This window comes from Bubalus kerabau, chromosome 22, assembly GCF_029407905.1.
Source record: "Bubalus kerabau isolate K-KA32 ecotype Philippines breed swamp buffalo chromosome 22, PCC_UOA_SB_1v2, whole genome shotgun sequence".
Classification (NCBI taxonomy): Eukaryota; Metazoa; Chordata; class Mammalia; order Artiodactyla; family Bovidae; genus Bubalus; species Bubalus kerabau.
The window spans coordinates 16,704,005-16,720,338 of record NC_073645.1 but is presented as its reverse complement, the minus strand read 5'-3'; the positions used below and the strand labels follow the sequence as shown (position 1 = coordinate 16,720,338).

Sequence of the window (16,334 nt, the reverse complement as noted above, 5' to 3'; positions counted from 1 at the left end):
AAGGCGCCACGATGCAAAGTCTACACACCACAACTAGAGCAGCCCTGCTCACTGCAACTAGAGAAAAAAGCTCTTGCAGTAACAAAGACATAGCACAGCCAAAAAAAAAAAAATTATTTTTTTAATGTTCTAAGTCTATTTTTTATTTTTACTTTTTTGAATACATATAAATTAGAAAAGGTAGAAAACAGTATTGCAGAGAAAAGTCCCTTCCTTTCCCCTCTAGCCCCTAGAACCCCAGTCCCACTCCCACCTCTGAGAGGTGATTATTACCATTTTTAAACACATCTAGAGGAGCCTGGTTGGCTGCAGTCCATGGGGTCGCTAAGAGTCGGATACGACTGAGCAACTTCCCTTTCACTTTTCACTTTCATGCACTGGAGAAGGAAATGGCAACCCACTCCAGTGTTCTTGCCTGGAAAATCCCAGGGGCGGCGGATTTGGTGGGCTGCTGTCTATGGGGTCGCACAAAGTCGGACACGACTGCAGCGACTTAGCAGCCGCAGAGGTATTTTGGGGCTTCCCAGGTGGCCCTAGTCATAAAGAACCCAACTGATAATGCAGAAGATGTGAGTTCGATCCCTGGGTCAGGAAGATCCCCTGGAGGAGGGCATGGCAACCCACTCCAGTATTCTTGCCTGGAGAATCCCACTGACAGAGGAGCCTGGTGGGCTACAGTCCATAGGGTCGCCAAGAGTCAGACATGCACGCAGAGGTATTTTATTATCCATATTTAGGCAGGTATGCATACATATGTATATATAACCACATATGTACACACACACACCATATGATAGACTGCTATGTATGCTATGATTCTTAAAGATCACTTCCTCTCGTTTTTCTTAGCCATGATTCTGCAGACCACATCAATGGTCAGCATCCTGACCACAGCATCCTCTCTTCCTCCCTCCTCCAGATTCCTTCTCATAACCCACGGATTCTGCATATAAACACTTCTCAACTAACAAGTCCTGGGTCCCTTGAATTCATGTGGAGTTTCTTCCTTAACAATTTGAGACAATAAGAATATTCATTACCTTATTAGCCACAATCGACAAAGTCTTGAAAATATTCTTCAGTTGACTATTGATTTCCAGTATAGATGCCACAGTGGGGGATAAAACTGTTCCCAGTGAACTGAGGAGGTCCGTCTGAAGTACATTCTGGTTTGAAAAATACACACACAACTCTTTAAAAAGGATATTTTCACTTCCATAAATCTGGATAGTTAAATGATAATATATTAAATACCCTGTTAACTAAACACATGTATATTAAAATCCTAAGTGTCCATTCTTTTTTTAAATAGTTTAAACACGTTCTCTTTTTTATAGCCTACAGAGCCTATTACTAGAGTTTATATTCATAAATCACTTAATCCTGCATATAGGAATTAAGAAATGGTCACTTTATGTACAATAAATTCTTAATAGTCTACTGTAACATAAGTCAGAAGAATTCAGAAGAGGGGAAAATGACAGTCATTTGATAAAATTTCAGCAATGCAACCAAAGAAAGGAAACAAACACCTACAATTTTATTTCAAAGAAATAAATTTCAAACAACTTTAGGTTACTAAGTCAAAAGGGCTGAAACCACATAGCCTTGAAAAGTAGGCTTTGGGTTGGAGGCATTTAAGTTTGAAGAACTGGTGACTTACATTCTATTGGATAAGAACTTGTCATGGTTCTGGTTCTTATCAAGGTATATACAAAAGTTAGAAAGTATTGTAGATTGGAAATTTTTATAAAAAGAAGAAAAAAATTCCGAACTAAGCTCCTATTACTAGGGCAAGGATGAAGAACTATAACGAAATAATTAGTAAATGCTTAAAAGAGTACTGGTTTTCTTTGGAAAGAAGAGCTATCATACTAATTTCAACTCATTCTGTGGGAACAGCAATCACCTCTTCAGACTCAAGCTTGCTTATGACTTGGTAGGAAGACATCAATAAACAGAGACTACCATTTATTTAGTGAGTGAATCAATTTTCATACAGCAGAAACTAACAGAACATTGTAAAGCAATTATACTCCAATTTAAAAAAATTCCCAAAAAGTAAGTACCAGTGAGCATCTTTTAACTTTGTCAAATTTGGGTGACTAAAGAAATCTACCTAATAATGTCATGCAAGCACTGAATTTAGGCAGAATGTTGGCTAACATGAGCAGTATTTACTTGGAAAATGTTCAACAAATATTGTTAAACTCAAAAAGGGAGGCACAGAGCCTTTACAGAGGGAAAAACCAAAGTAAGTTATATGGCCAAGAACTTCCTAGACAAATGATACAATTACAAAATGAAGGGTATAAAGAAATCAAGTGTGGAGAAGGTAAACAACATTGTGTAATTAGATGACTGGCTTCTAGAGAATTATGGGAAAAAGCCTCACAGTTACAGGCCAGAAGGACTTGATTACACATACTGGACCCCACAAATCGTTTTATAATAATATATAAATTGTTATATATGTTCCCCAAATTCTATAAGTCATTTTTCTTACACGTTTTTCTGTATTTCTGTAGTTTTAAAATTAACTACTTAATATACTTCAGGTTGGGTCAGTGTAACATTAGCATGACTCTTCCAGGACCCTTAAGAAAAGGATAACTGACCAATTTCTGAGCCAGCTAACAAGTCATAGGTCCCCTGAATTCATGTGAAGCTAAACCTACAACTCTTTTAAAAGGCATATGAACTCCTACACTCTATGTTACAGAATATAAGTGAAAAAAGTTTTGAAGGTTATATATATGCTACTGGAAATTAATCTTTCTGGGAGGAAAAAAACAGTGAAGAGACCTGTCTTTAAAAATATCATTTGGCAAAACTAATACAATTATGTAAAGTTTAAAAATAAAATAAAATAAAAATAAAAAATAAAAGTAATGAAAGACGAAAAAAAAAAATACATATAAACCTACTCTATTAAAGTAATCTGTTTACCACTGTGTCTAGTAAAGCTTAAGATGAAAGAAGAGCAGTTAACATTGTTTTTAGAGACTTATCAAATGTAATAAAAGATTTACTAACAATTAATCCCTGAAGTACAGTTTTACTTTCTGCTGCTAATGACTGTTCTTTCAATATCATATTAGAAATCTGAGAAACAAGTGTAGACACATTTTCTGGAATCAATGAGAGAGATCCAAGTGCTGTTGTAGTAATAGAGTCTAATGCAGAGACGCTGGAAGTCAGCAGGTTACCTACACCAAGAAGAAAAAAAGATGTAAATCTGGACATGAATATATTTAAACATAAATACAATCTTAGCAAAATTTACATCCCTGTTGTGGAAATTTGTAACAAATAAGCTTAAAATAATTGACTCACTACATAAGCATGGAATTATTTTAAACATAAATTATGTTCTATAGTATTCAGGAAGCACTTGGCACATCTGTAAGTGTATCAGACCTGAAACTGTAACTTAGTGTAAGAGTCAGAATAATCTAAAAATTAATCTGTAACTAAAAGTAATACACAGTAGTACTGAAGATAAAAAAAGGTTAAAGAAGAGAAACTAGAAATCAATCAATAAATTTTTTAGTGGTTAGCTTAGAGTGACTAGACTCTAAGTGACCTTTTAAATTTTTCATGTCTACATCTTCCAAATTTTCTATAGTGAAAATAATACTTTAGTATCAGTTTTGAAATTAGTCTCACACTAAACACGGTAAGACTGGAATAAGAAATGCTTGAACTAAAGATGGTACTGATGAATTATTTGCAGGGCAGCAAAGGAGACACAGATGTAGAGAACAGACTTATGGACACGGGTTGGGGGAGGAAGGAGAGGGTGAGATGTATGGAGAGTAACATGGAAAAATATTACCATATGTAAAAATAAGATAGCCAATGGGAATTTGCTATATGACTCAGGGAACTCAAACAGGCGCTCTACAACAACCTAGAGGGGTGGAATGGGGAGGGAGATGGGAGGGAGGTTCAAGAGGAAGGGGACATATGTATACCGAGGTCTGTCTAGTCAAGGCTATGGTTTTTCCAGTGGTCATGTATGGATGTGAAAGTTGGACTGTGAAGAAAGCTGAGCGCCGAAGAACTGATGCTTTTGAACTGTGGTGTTGGAAAAGACTCTTGAGAGTCCCTTGGACTGCAAGGAGATCCAATCAGTCCATTCTAAAGGAGATCGGTCCCGGGTGTTCTTTGGAAGGACTGATGCTAAAGCTGAAACTCCAGTTCTTTGGCCACCTCATGCGAAGAGTTGACTCATTGGAAAAGACACTGATGCTTGGAGGGATTAGGGGCAGGAGGAGAAGGGGACAGAGGATGAGATGGCTGGATGGCATCATGGACTCGATGGACGTGAGTTTGAGTGAACTCCGGGAGTTGGTGATGGACAGGGGGGCCTGGCGTGCTGCAATTCATGGGGTCGCAAAGAGTTGGACACGACTGAGTGACTGAACTGAACTGATGGCTCATTCATGTTAATGTTTGGCAGAAACTAACAAAATTCTGTAAAGCAACTATCCTTCAATTAAAAAAAAAAAGAAATGTTTGTACTTACCAAACAAGGTCTTATGAACTTCTAGCATGGCCTTTTGTTTCATGCTGCCATCCTTAATTAATTCTTCCATGTTATTAAATAGACTATTCAAGTTTTTGCCAAAAACATCTTGAGCTTCTGCGTTATGCTGATCAACTGCCTTCTTACGATCCAGTTTAGAATGGAGATCAAATACATCTTTTGTAGTTTCTTCAACTGTGTTAAGCAACTATATATGATTTTTAAAAATAAGTGTTGATAAGATGGATATGACAAAAGCAATCTAATGAAAATATCTGTGCTTCATTAAAGACTTCTAAAAAGAACTAGTAAATTTTATATATAGTATCAGAAGAAAATTTTAAATTCATGCCAATGTTTATTTCTCCTTCGCTAGCCATCTAGACAAGGAAAACTGACTTTGCCAATCAATTTTAATAATTATTCTCCCTCACAAATGTTTCCCCAATATGTGTTACTAAGGCAGGAGACCCTGGTTCAATTCCTGGGTCAGGAAGATCCGCTGGAGAAGAGATAGGCTACCCACTCCAGTATTATTGGGCTTCCCTTGTGGCTCAGTTAGTAAAGAATCTGCCTGCAATGTGGGAGACCTGGGTTCGATCCTTGGGTTGGAAAGATCCCCTGCAGAAGGAAAAGGCTACCCACTCCAGTATTCTGGCCTGGAGAATTCCATGGACTGTACAGTCCATGGGGTCGCAAAGAGTTGGACATGATTGAATGACTTTCACTTTCATGTGTTACTAATTTCTGAAGGATACACCTAATAAAAAAGTGAGTACTTTCAACATCGTCCATCATTAGAAGATACTAAATTCTTGATGACTAGTTTCAACCATGACCACAGGTAAAGCAGTAGTACATTCTAAACATTCACAAAATATATTAAAGTCAGGTTCTATTTTCAAAACTTAAGGAATAGATTTTTCTTAAATAAGCATCTCCAGTAAAGAAAATCTAGATGAAATAGTAAAATAATGTTTCTTAAATGGACAGAAGTATCATTTGGAGTAAATAAACAGAATTTCACAATTTCTTAGCTTATGCTAAGAAAGTTACTTCTATGCTTTCTTATGCTTTCTAACTTTCTTATGCTAAGAAAGTTAACTTCTTTAACGCAACTTCAAATAAAAACAAAAGACAAACCCTGTTGGCAGCATCATGAAGTCTCTCCTCAGTACTTTCCAAAGCCGAGGTGATATATTCTTCTTCAACAAGCTGTAATTTAGTTTCCTGCAAATGTCTTTGAGTGGTTTCAAGTTCCTGTGTCTTACTTTGCAGGTCAGATTTGCACTGGTTAAGTTCATTTTTACTATCCATAAACAATTCTGTAACCTACATATAACACATGAAACATTTTTGTTTTAGAATTAAAAAATGCCGAACTGGTCGCTGACACACCTGGCTAGTTTATAATACTAAAAGAACCAAACAAATTATTTCCATATAAAAGTTGTAACAAGTTACCAGGTAGGTTAGAACATTTCATATGGTAACTGGTTTCTTCCTATAACTGCTACTAGTACTGGTGGTCCAGTGGTTAGGACTCTGCGTGTCCAGTGCTATGGGCACAGGTTTGATCCCTGGTCAGGGAATTAAGATTCCGCAAGTCGTGGGGCACAGCCAACCAAACAAAAACAAGTAACAGGTCTAATGAAATGGTGTTAATTCTTCAGATTCCTTTCGACACTGCCAGTGCGAGGGTGGCACTGAAGGGTCAGGTCTCTCAGCCTTAGTTATTTATCTGGCTTCTCCCAACATCTGCCTTTTGTCACCTGATAAACATGTTGATGAAAATGTCTCAGCATTCACTATACAGCTTTCATATTAAATTATACAATTCAGTTAATTTCTTAAAATGCTGCATTAGTATGTGTCAAATTGAATAGCTTCTTCAAAAACGACTCACTTCTTCATTATCATTAATGATAAAAAAAACTGTGATATAACTTAATTTTAGTTTAGAGGTCAGCAAGAAAAAAAATCTTAAAGAAAAAATATCAGGTGCCTCACATTCTGATATTGCCTTTTAATATTTGCTTTTTACATGACAGTCAGTACAGTTTTGAATGCTTACCCTATTTAGCTCTTCCTCAACAGCAGCGATTTTTTCAACCAATTCTACAATTTGTTCTTCTTGAACAGTTAGTTTTCCACTCATAGCTCTAAAATAAAATTTAAAAGGATTCTAACAGTGAATATTGTTTCCTAATGCCTATAAAATTTACTCTAACACAACTTCGGCAGTTACATATCATCTCTACTATTTATCACTATCATGATAATGATGCCTAAGTATCAATAAGCAATAGATACAAAGTGCAAAAAACAAATATATTCTTTGTCTTAGGTTTATAAACAGACTGTTTTTCTTGTTTTTTCCATTTTGAAACTGAGAATCCCTACCAGTTACAGGGGAAAAAAACATGTATGTATATAAAATTTGAGAAGCTACAAAGGTGACAGAGGACAATAACCCACATAAAGCAGAGGTAGGGGATACTAGGTGTCTATAATCAGGAATATGAAGAATAATAAACCAGACAGGCATAATCCTGAAGAGGCTTGTGGTGTGAAAGCATCAGGTCTCACAGGAGGAAGGGGTAAGGGGCTAAAACCTGGAAAACTAAAGTATGTATACAGAGCAATTAAACCTCCTGCCCCCAGCACACAGACCCCAATACACACCCCAACACACATACCACTATCACACCACCACAAAAGTCCTCATAAGATAAACGATTCTTCTCTGCTGCTGCTGCTAAGTCACATTAGTCGTGTCTGACTCTGTGCAACCCCATAGGCAGCAGCCCACCAGGTTCCTCTGTCCCTGGGATTCTCCAGGCAAGAATACTGGAGTGGGTTGCCATTTCCTTCTCCAGTGCATGAAAGTGAAAAGTGAGAGTGAAGTCGCTCAGTCGTGTCCGACTCTTCGAGACCCCATGGACTGTAGTCCCCCAGACTCCTCTGTCCATGGGATTTTCCAGGCAGGAGTACTGGAGTGGGTTGCCACTGCCTTCTCCAGATTCTTCTCTAGAGCACAGCTTCTCAGCTTTAGCACTACTGACATTTTGCACCAGACAATTCTGGTCTGCTTTAAGGAGCCTCTGATTTCTTGTCAGTGTCAGAAGCGAGTGCTATCGTTGGCATTCCTCTAGTTCCTTCATAACTACCAGCCATTTTCTATTCCACATTGTGCTTAAATGACAAAGAATTTTAAGAATGCAGATTTACTCAAACTATTTGCTAGAGATATTGATTAAAGGAAAAGATAAAGTTGAGGGGGTATAAGAAGAGAGTTCATTCTAACAGTCTTTTGTTAACTATATCAGTTCTTTATTGGAAATAGCTCTTCAAAGTAGATGAGCTATTTGAAATACTTTCCTACATTAAATGTACAAAAGGAATGCAACATTGTTATTAAATGAATGATATAGTTTAGATAAATAATTTTTAATTGACGTATAATTGACTTATAATATTACATTATTTTTGGGTGTACAACATAGTGATTTGACACTCTTTTACATTACAAAATGATCACCACAACAACAGTACAATACTACTGACTATACTCCCTATGCTGTACATTCTTAGAAATTAATTTCCATAACCAAGGGCTTACCTAAAATTTTCTTCAGAAATGTACACTCCATTTTTTTCACGAGCTGCAGCAAGATCCCGTTTCAGACGCTCTATCTCTTCTGTATATTCCTATGAAAGAAGAATGTTGTGTCAGTTTAGCACTTCACTTTTTTTTCATTCAGTTTGGGGAAGATTTATAATAAATAAAACAAAATTAGCCCTCTTATCTTTTTTAAAGCATAAAAGTATGTGATTAAAAAGTCACAACCTTACTTTTCATTCAATATTAATATGGTTAGAATAAAGTCAATAGCTTTCATTCATTATAAAAATACAGGCTTCTGAAGAAAAAACAACCCCCAGTAGCCAGGTTGGTCTCCAAATCTCATTTCACACTAAAAGGAACCAGGGTTTCTTAGGGAAGTGTCTGACTCCAGGATTGGGGCAAGAAACATTCAAGAAGATCCTGGAACATCTTGTAAAACAAAATAGAAAGGAAGCTTAGGCCAACAAAAAAGACTCAAGAACCCACTGAAAGGGTACCCAACGGCCAGAGAAGGAACAATTTGAATGTCAGTGAGGTTGTTAACTACAATTGTTAGCACAAATATTCTAAATCCATGAGTTTATAATGATGTTAAGAAAGTTGGGAAACCAACCCATTATTTTCCAAACTGTCAAAGGAAATGAATCAAGCATTTCTCCTGTCTTTCCTGAAAGAAGTATAGCCTTCAGGAGCTGAGGGAATATTGCTCTTTACAGAGTTAGTCCAGCAGTCAACTAAGGAAGAACAATTCGAAAATTATTATTATTTTGCAACCCTTAAAGAAGAACTAGTGGATCAGGTCATTTCAATATAATCAATCCCTTAACAAAAAAAGGGAAAGAACCAGATATTATGTGCTTCCAAGTGGGAGAATATGCCACCATTTATCAAGTATTTTGGCCAAAAATATATAAATAAGATAAAACCCGACTCTATCAAGCTTGAAAATCCAACTACTAATTTATGGCAATCCTTATTTGGATCCTAAAACAAAATATTAAAAGTCTACACTGAACAACTGGAATTTTAAACAAGGATTAAATATTTTATCGTAATAAATTACTGTTAAATATTTTTAGATTTAATAATAGCAACAGGCTTCAAAAATTCAAGTGTCTAAAATAAAATGAATGCTTATAAAACAGCATGGACTTTAAAAAATCAGATGAGTTGCTTAGTCATGTCTGACTCTTTGCGACCCCATAATCGCAGCACACCAGGCCTCCCTGTCCATCACCAACTCCTGGAGTTCACTCAGACTCATATCCATCGAGTCAGTGATGCCATCCAGCCATCTCATCCTCTGTCGTCCCCTTCTCCTCTTGCCCCTAATCCCTCCGAGCATCAGCGTCTTTTCCAATGAGTCAACTCTTCGAATGAGGTGGCCAAAGTACTGGAGTTTCAGCTTTAGCATCATTCCTTCCAAAGAAATCCCAGGGCTGATCTCCTTTAGAATGGACTGGTTGGATCTCCTTGCAGTCCAAGGGACTCTCAAGAGTCTTCTCCAACACCACAGTTCAAAAGCATCAATTCTTTGGCGCTCAGCTTTCTTCACAGTCCAACTCTCACATCCATACATGACCACAGGAAAAACCATAGCCTTGACTAGATGGACCTTTGTTGGCAAAGTAATGTCTCTGCTTTTGAATATGCTCTCTAGGTTGGTCATAACTTTCCTTCCAAGGAGTAAGCGTCTTTTAATTTCATGGCTGCAGTCACCATCTGCAGTGATTTTGGAGCCCCTAAAAATAAAGTCTGACACTGTTTCCACTGCTTCCCCATCTATTTCCCATGAAGTGATGGGACCGGATGCCATGATCTTCGTTTTCTGAATGTTGAGCTTTAAGCCAAGTTTTTCACTCTCCACTTTCACTTTCATCAAGAGGCTTTTGAGTTCCTCTTCACTTTCTGCCATAAGGGTGGTGTCATCTGCATATCTGACGTTATTGATATTTCTCCCGGCAATCTTGATTCCAGTTTGTGTTTCTTCCAGTCCGGCGTTTCTCATGATGTACTCTGCATATAAGTTAAATAAGCAGGGTGACAATATACAGCCTCGACGTACTCCTTTTCCTATTTGGAACCAGTCTGTTGTTCCATGTCCAGTTCTAACTGTTGCTTCCTGACCTGCATACAAATTTCTCAAGAGGCAGATCAGGTGGTCTGGTATTCCCATCTCTTTCAGAATTTTCCACAGTTTATTGTGATCCACACAGTCAAAGGCTTTGGCATAGTCAATAAAGCAGAAATAGATGTTTTTCTGGAACTCTCTTGCTTTTTCCATGATCCAGCGGATGTTGGCAATTTGATCTCTAGTTCCTCTGCCTTTTCTAAAACCAGCTTGAACATCAGGAAGTTCACGGGTCACATATTGCTGAAGCCTGGCTTGGAGAACTTTAAGCATTACTTTACCAGCGTGTGAGATGAGTGCAACTGTGTGGTAATTTGAGCATTCTTTGGCATTGCCTTTCTTTAGGATTGGAATGAAAACTGACCTTTTCCAGTCCTGTGGCCACTGCTGAGTTTTCCAAATTTGCTGGCATATTGAGTGCAGCACTTTCACAGCATCATCTTTCAGGATTTGGAATAGCTCAACTGGAATGCCATCACCTCCACTAGCTTTGTTCGTAGTGATGCTTTCTAAGGCCCACTTGACTTCACATTCCAGGATGTCTGGCTCTAGGTCAGTGATTACACCATCGTGATTATCTGGGTCGTGAAGATCTTTTTTGTACAGTTCTTCTGTGTATTCTTGCCATCTCTTCTTAATATCTTCTGCTTCTGTTAGGTCTATACCATTTCTGTCCTTTATCGAGCCCATCTTTGCATGAAATGTTCCTTTGGTATCTCTGATTTTCTTGAAGAGATCTCTAGTCTTTCCCATTCTGTTGTTTTCCTCTATTTCTTTGCATTGATCGCTGAAGAAGGCTTTCTTATCTCTTCTTGCTATTCTTTGGAACTCTGCATTCAAATGTTTATATCTTTCCTTTTCTCCTCTGCTTTTCACTTCTCTTCTTTTCACAGCTATTTGTAAGGTCTCCCCAGACAGCCATTTCGCTTTTTTACATTTCTTTTCCATGGGGATGGTCTTGATCCCTGTCTCCTGTACAATGTTACGAACCTCATTCCATAGCTCATCAGGCACTCTATCTATCAGATCTAGGCCCTTAAACCATACTCACAGAAAACTAGTCAATCTAATCACACTAGGACCACAGCCTTGTCTAACTCAATGAAACTAAGCCATGCCCGTGGGGCAACCCAAGACGGGCGGGCGGGTCATGGTGGAGAGATCTGACAGAATGTGGTCCACTGGAGAAGGGAATGGCAAACCACTTCAGTATTCTTGCCTTGAGAACCCCATGAACAGTATGAAAAGGCAAAATGATAGGATACTGAAAGAGAAACTCCCCAGGTCAGTAGGTGCCCAATATGCTACTGGAGATCAGTGGAGAAATAACTCCAGAAAGAATGAAGGGATGGAGCCAAAGCAAAAAGAATACCCAGCTGTGGATGTGACTGGTGATAGAATCAAGGTCCGATGCTGTAAAGAGCAATATTGCATAGGAACCTGGAATGTCAGGTCCATGAATCAAGGCAAATTGGAAGTGGTCAAACAAGAGATGGCAAGAGTGAATGTCGACATTCTAGGAATCAGCGAACTGAAATGGACTGGAATGGGTGAATTTAACTCAGATGACCATTATATCTACTACTGCGGGCAGGAATCCCTCAGAAGAAATGGAGTGGCCATCATGGTCAACAAAAGAGTCCGAAATGCAGTACTGAGATGCAATCTCAAAAACGACAGAATGATCTCTGTTCGATTCCAAGGGAAACCATTCAATATCACAGTAATCCAAATCTATGCCCCAACCAGTAACGCTGAAGAAGCTGAAGTTGAATGGTTCTATGAAGACCTACAAGACCTTTTAGAACTAACACCCAAAAAAGATGTCCTTTTCATTATAGGGGGCTGGAATGCAAAAGGAGGAAGTCAAGAAACACCTGGAGTAACAGGCAAATTTGGCCTTGGAATACGGAATGAAGCAGGGCAAAGACTAATAGAGTTTTGCCAAGAAAATGCACTGGTCATAACAAACACCCTCTTCCAACAACACAAGAGAAGACTCTATACATGGACATCACCAGATGGTCAACACCGAAATCAGATTGATTATATTCTTTGCAGCCAAAGATGGAGAAGCTCTATACAGTCAGCAAAAACAAGACCAGGAGCTGACTGTGGCTCCGACCATGAACTCCTTATTGCCAAATTCAGACTTAAATGGAAGAAAGTAGGGAAAACCACTAGACCATTCAGGTATGACCTAAATCAAATCCCTTTAAAAAATAATGAATATAAAAATCACTGTAGTGTTTCTCAGATCCTGACAATTTTGACACCCTTTATCAAGAAAGATTTGCTCATATAAGCTTCCTTGTAAACAGTCTTGATTCCAAGAGTTATTATAAAGCTACAGTAACTAAAACTGTGGTTATTAGTGAGCGACAGACATAAATCAATGCAACAGAATAGAAAGCCCAGCCATTTTGGAAAGCAACTTGGCAGTTCCTTAAAAAAAAAAAAAAAAAAGGAAACTTATATTCAATTACTATACAACAACAATTATACTCTTGGGCAATTATCTCAGAAAAATGAAAATTTACATGTACACAAATTGCTATAAACAAATATGATCAAAGCAGTTTTATTTTCAATTGTGAAAAATTGAAATCAGCCCAAATGTCTCTCACAGGTGAATCTGACAACAAACTATGTGTGGTGTATACATGTGCCGTGCTGTGCTGTGCTTAGTCGCTCAGTTGCGTCTGACTCTTTGCTACCCCATGGACTGTAGCCCACCAGGCTCCTCTGTCCTTGGGGATTCTCCAGGCAAGACTACTGGAGTAGGTTGCCATGCCCTCCTCCAGGGGATCTTCCCAACCCAGGTATCGAACCCAGGTCTCCCACATTTCAGGTGAATTATTTAGTCTGAGCCACCAGGGAAGCCCAAGAATACTGGAGTAGGTAGCCTATTCCTTCTCCAGGGCACCTTCCTGACCCATGAATTGAACTGGGGTCTTCTGCACTGCAGGCGGGTGGTATATACATACCAAGGAATATTCCTCAGCATTAAAAAGTAAAGATCTATTGATATGCACCACTCAGGTTAACCTCCAGGGAATTATGCTGAGTGATAAAAGCAATCCCCAAAGTTTACATACTGCATGATTCCATTCAGTAACACTCTTAAAATGACAAACATTTAGAAAGAGAACAGATCATTGGATAACAAAGATTAGGGCGTGAGGTCAGAGTGGGAATGAAGTGATTATAAAAGGGCAATGAGGAATCGTTGCTGAGATGGGACTGTTCGGGACCTTGACTGTGGTAGTGTCTCCATGAACCTACACATAACAAAACTGTATAGAACTAACTAAACACACACATGAGTACCAGGAAAATTGAGGAATAAGACCAATGAATTGCTATTAATGGTGTCCCTACAGTGATTTTACTGTATAGTTTAATAAAATGTACAAAGGATCTCTCTGTATTACTTCTTTCAACTGCATGTGAATCTATAGTTGTCTCTATAGAAACAAAAAAAACCCCACTACCAATAAAAGGAAAAGACAAGCCAGACTGGGAGGAAATATTTACAAATTATTTCATAAAGGATAGTATGTATAAAATATGAACAATCCTTTACAACTTCATAAAAAGACAACCCAATTAAAAACTGGTAATTTAAATAGATATTTCACAAACGAAGATATACATATGGATAATAAGCATGTGAAAAGATGCTGACTATCACTATTAAGGAAATGCTAATTAAAACTGCACTGAAGTACCATTATACACTTAAATTTTACTGACTGGATAGAGCTTGTAAAGTCATCTATTAGTATTAGAAAAAGCATTTTAACACACAGGGCATTTAATTCAAGCCATTAAATGAAAAGCCTTATCAAAGGCAATTTAATACATTTTTAAAAACAATTATCTATTTCAGTTCCTCATTTTCACATTTGTCAAACAAATTTATATTACTCCATTAAAATTCACAATTACCTTAATCAGAGCTTTCTTGGTGAGTTTCTGGTTAACCTCAGGCTTATTGAGTATGTTCTTTGCTCTATGAGCGTATTCCAATGTACTCAGAGTTTCCTGTGATGAAAAGAAAAGGCCAATTACTGAAGATATGAGAATAATGTAGTTCTGTTACCTAAAATGTAGTATACAATAACATAATAATTTTTGGTTATATCTAATATAAACATTTACCCACTAATACTACTATATCCAACCTTTAAAAACAAGGAATGTTCTTGAAGCAACTATACTCCAATTAAGTAAATAAATAAGACAGAGGACTGTTTAAAACATCCTTATTTTTTACTCCTCAAGGTTCAGGGTCTTTAACTTTACTATAATTTAATCTAATAATTTTTTGCTTTAGTCTTAAGCTCTATTAAAAAGAAAACCTCAATGAATTTCATCAACTGATGAATAAACAAAATGTCCTATATCCATATTATTCACCCACAAAAAGGAATGAGTTCTGATACTTGCTGCAACATGGATGAACATTGAAAACATTATGCTAAGTGACAGAAGCCAGTCACAAAAGAACACTTAATGTGTGACTCCATTTATATAAAATATTCAGAATAGGCAAAGGCATAGATTAAAGAAAGTAGATTAATAGTGACCTAGGGTTAGAAATGGAAACTGATGGGGAGTGACTGCTAATAGGTTACAGAGTTTCCTTCTAGGATAAAAATGTTTAGATTTTGGTGACAGTTGCATAGCTCAATGAATATAGTACAATCACCTAATTATATACTTTCAATGGATGAATTTTATAGTATACAAATCATTTCTCAACAAAAATAGTTTTTAAAATGAAAGAGGAATTAAGAGACTTTATAAAAGCTTTTCTAATTCCATTTAAAGAGGATAATCCAGTAAAATTAAAGTAGATTTTACCATCTTTGTTGTTTCTCTTGGTTTTCCTACCTGTACCCCCACATCCAGCCCCATCTTTAGTGATCTCTAAGCAGCCTCTAAAGCACTAGTATTCGCTTAACCCACTTCTAAGGCCTCAATTAAACCATCCACTGCTAATGACCACTGCAATTATCTTTGAAGACTGGAAAAACACAACTAAGTAACTAGCTTTTTAAGATTGAAAACTGCCAGGAAGGAGAAAGACCATTTTTCAGTGGTGTTCTCCTCTGTGTCCACCACATACAATGTCTAGATTATTTTTACTGTAGCATAGAATGAATGAAGCTAATTAGTGAACTCTAAAAATATTACACATGATAGTTAGGGAATTCTCTGGCAGTCTCGTGTTTAGGACTCCAAATTTTCACTGCTAAGGGCCCAGGTTCAATCCCTTGTTGAAAACAAAGATCCCACAAACCACACAGCACAGCCAAAAAAAGTGATGGTTAAGACCTTACCTCCAGATTGAGAGATGCAGGAGAAACTGTTGCAATGATAGATGTTCTTGTACGTCCCCCAAGAGAGTCCTGGAGGATTCTAGTCAGTTTAGATTCTCGATAAGGAACATGAGGTGTTCTTTCTACAAGAGCAGTAATAACCCTTCCCAGAGTCAACAGGGACTGATTGATATTTCCAGCTTCCCGAGCTCTCTTATCAACTGCTCCAGAACGGCCAATGTTCTCACTGCCTGCAAGATCAACCTTGAATTTTAAAAATAAAAATAAGTCCTCAGTCTATGGATTTGGAATAGAAGACTTTCATTCTCATATTGTACATAAAGATATAAAATAGCCAGTAAAATAATTTTCTATTAAGTAACAACCCACTACAAAACCAATAACCCAGTGACTACAAAAGTACTGTCTCTAAATACACAATTTTCAAACTGCTCTATGAGGTGATAAAGAAGAAACAGTGGAACAGAACTACCATTTGACCTAGCAATCCCACTTCTGGGTATGTATGCAAAGAAAATGAAATCATTCTCTCAAAGAAATGTCTGCACTCCCACGTTCACTGCACTGTTAATGACAAACAAGGTATGGAAACAGCCTAAGTACCCACTGACAAATGAATAAAGATGTGACATGATGTGCATGCACACGCACACACACACACACACACACACACACTCGAATATTATTCAGCATGAG

General features: G+C 37.5%; 1 protein-coding gene across 1 annotated transcript in view; it reads right to left on the bottom strand.

Annotated features, from left to right (window-relative positions):
* KIF11 (kinesin family member 11) overlaps nucleotides 1–16,334 on the bottom strand; it is a 46,571-nt gene that overhangs the window by 18,683 nt on the left and 11,554 nt on the right. The window contains exons 8-15 of the mRNA XM_055560079.1: nucleotides 15,639–15,881; nucleotides 14,242–14,337; nucleotides 8,154–8,242; nucleotides 6,606–6,693; nucleotides 5,675–5,863; nucleotides 4,532–4,739; nucleotides 3,037–3,209; nucleotides 1,041–1,166 (exon numbers count right to left, since the gene is read on the bottom strand). Of these exons, the coding sequence (XP_055416054.1) occupies nucleotides 1,041–1,166; nucleotides 3,037–3,209; nucleotides 4,532–4,739; nucleotides 5,675–5,863; nucleotides 6,606–6,693; nucleotides 8,154–8,242; nucleotides 14,242–14,337; nucleotides 15,639–15,881 (1,212 nt within the window). The remainder of the gene's footprint in view (nucleotides 1–1,040; nucleotides 1,167–3,036; nucleotides 3,210–4,531; nucleotides 4,740–5,674; nucleotides 5,864–6,605; nucleotides 6,694–8,153; nucleotides 8,243–14,241; nucleotides 14,338–15,638; nucleotides 15,882–16,334) is intronic.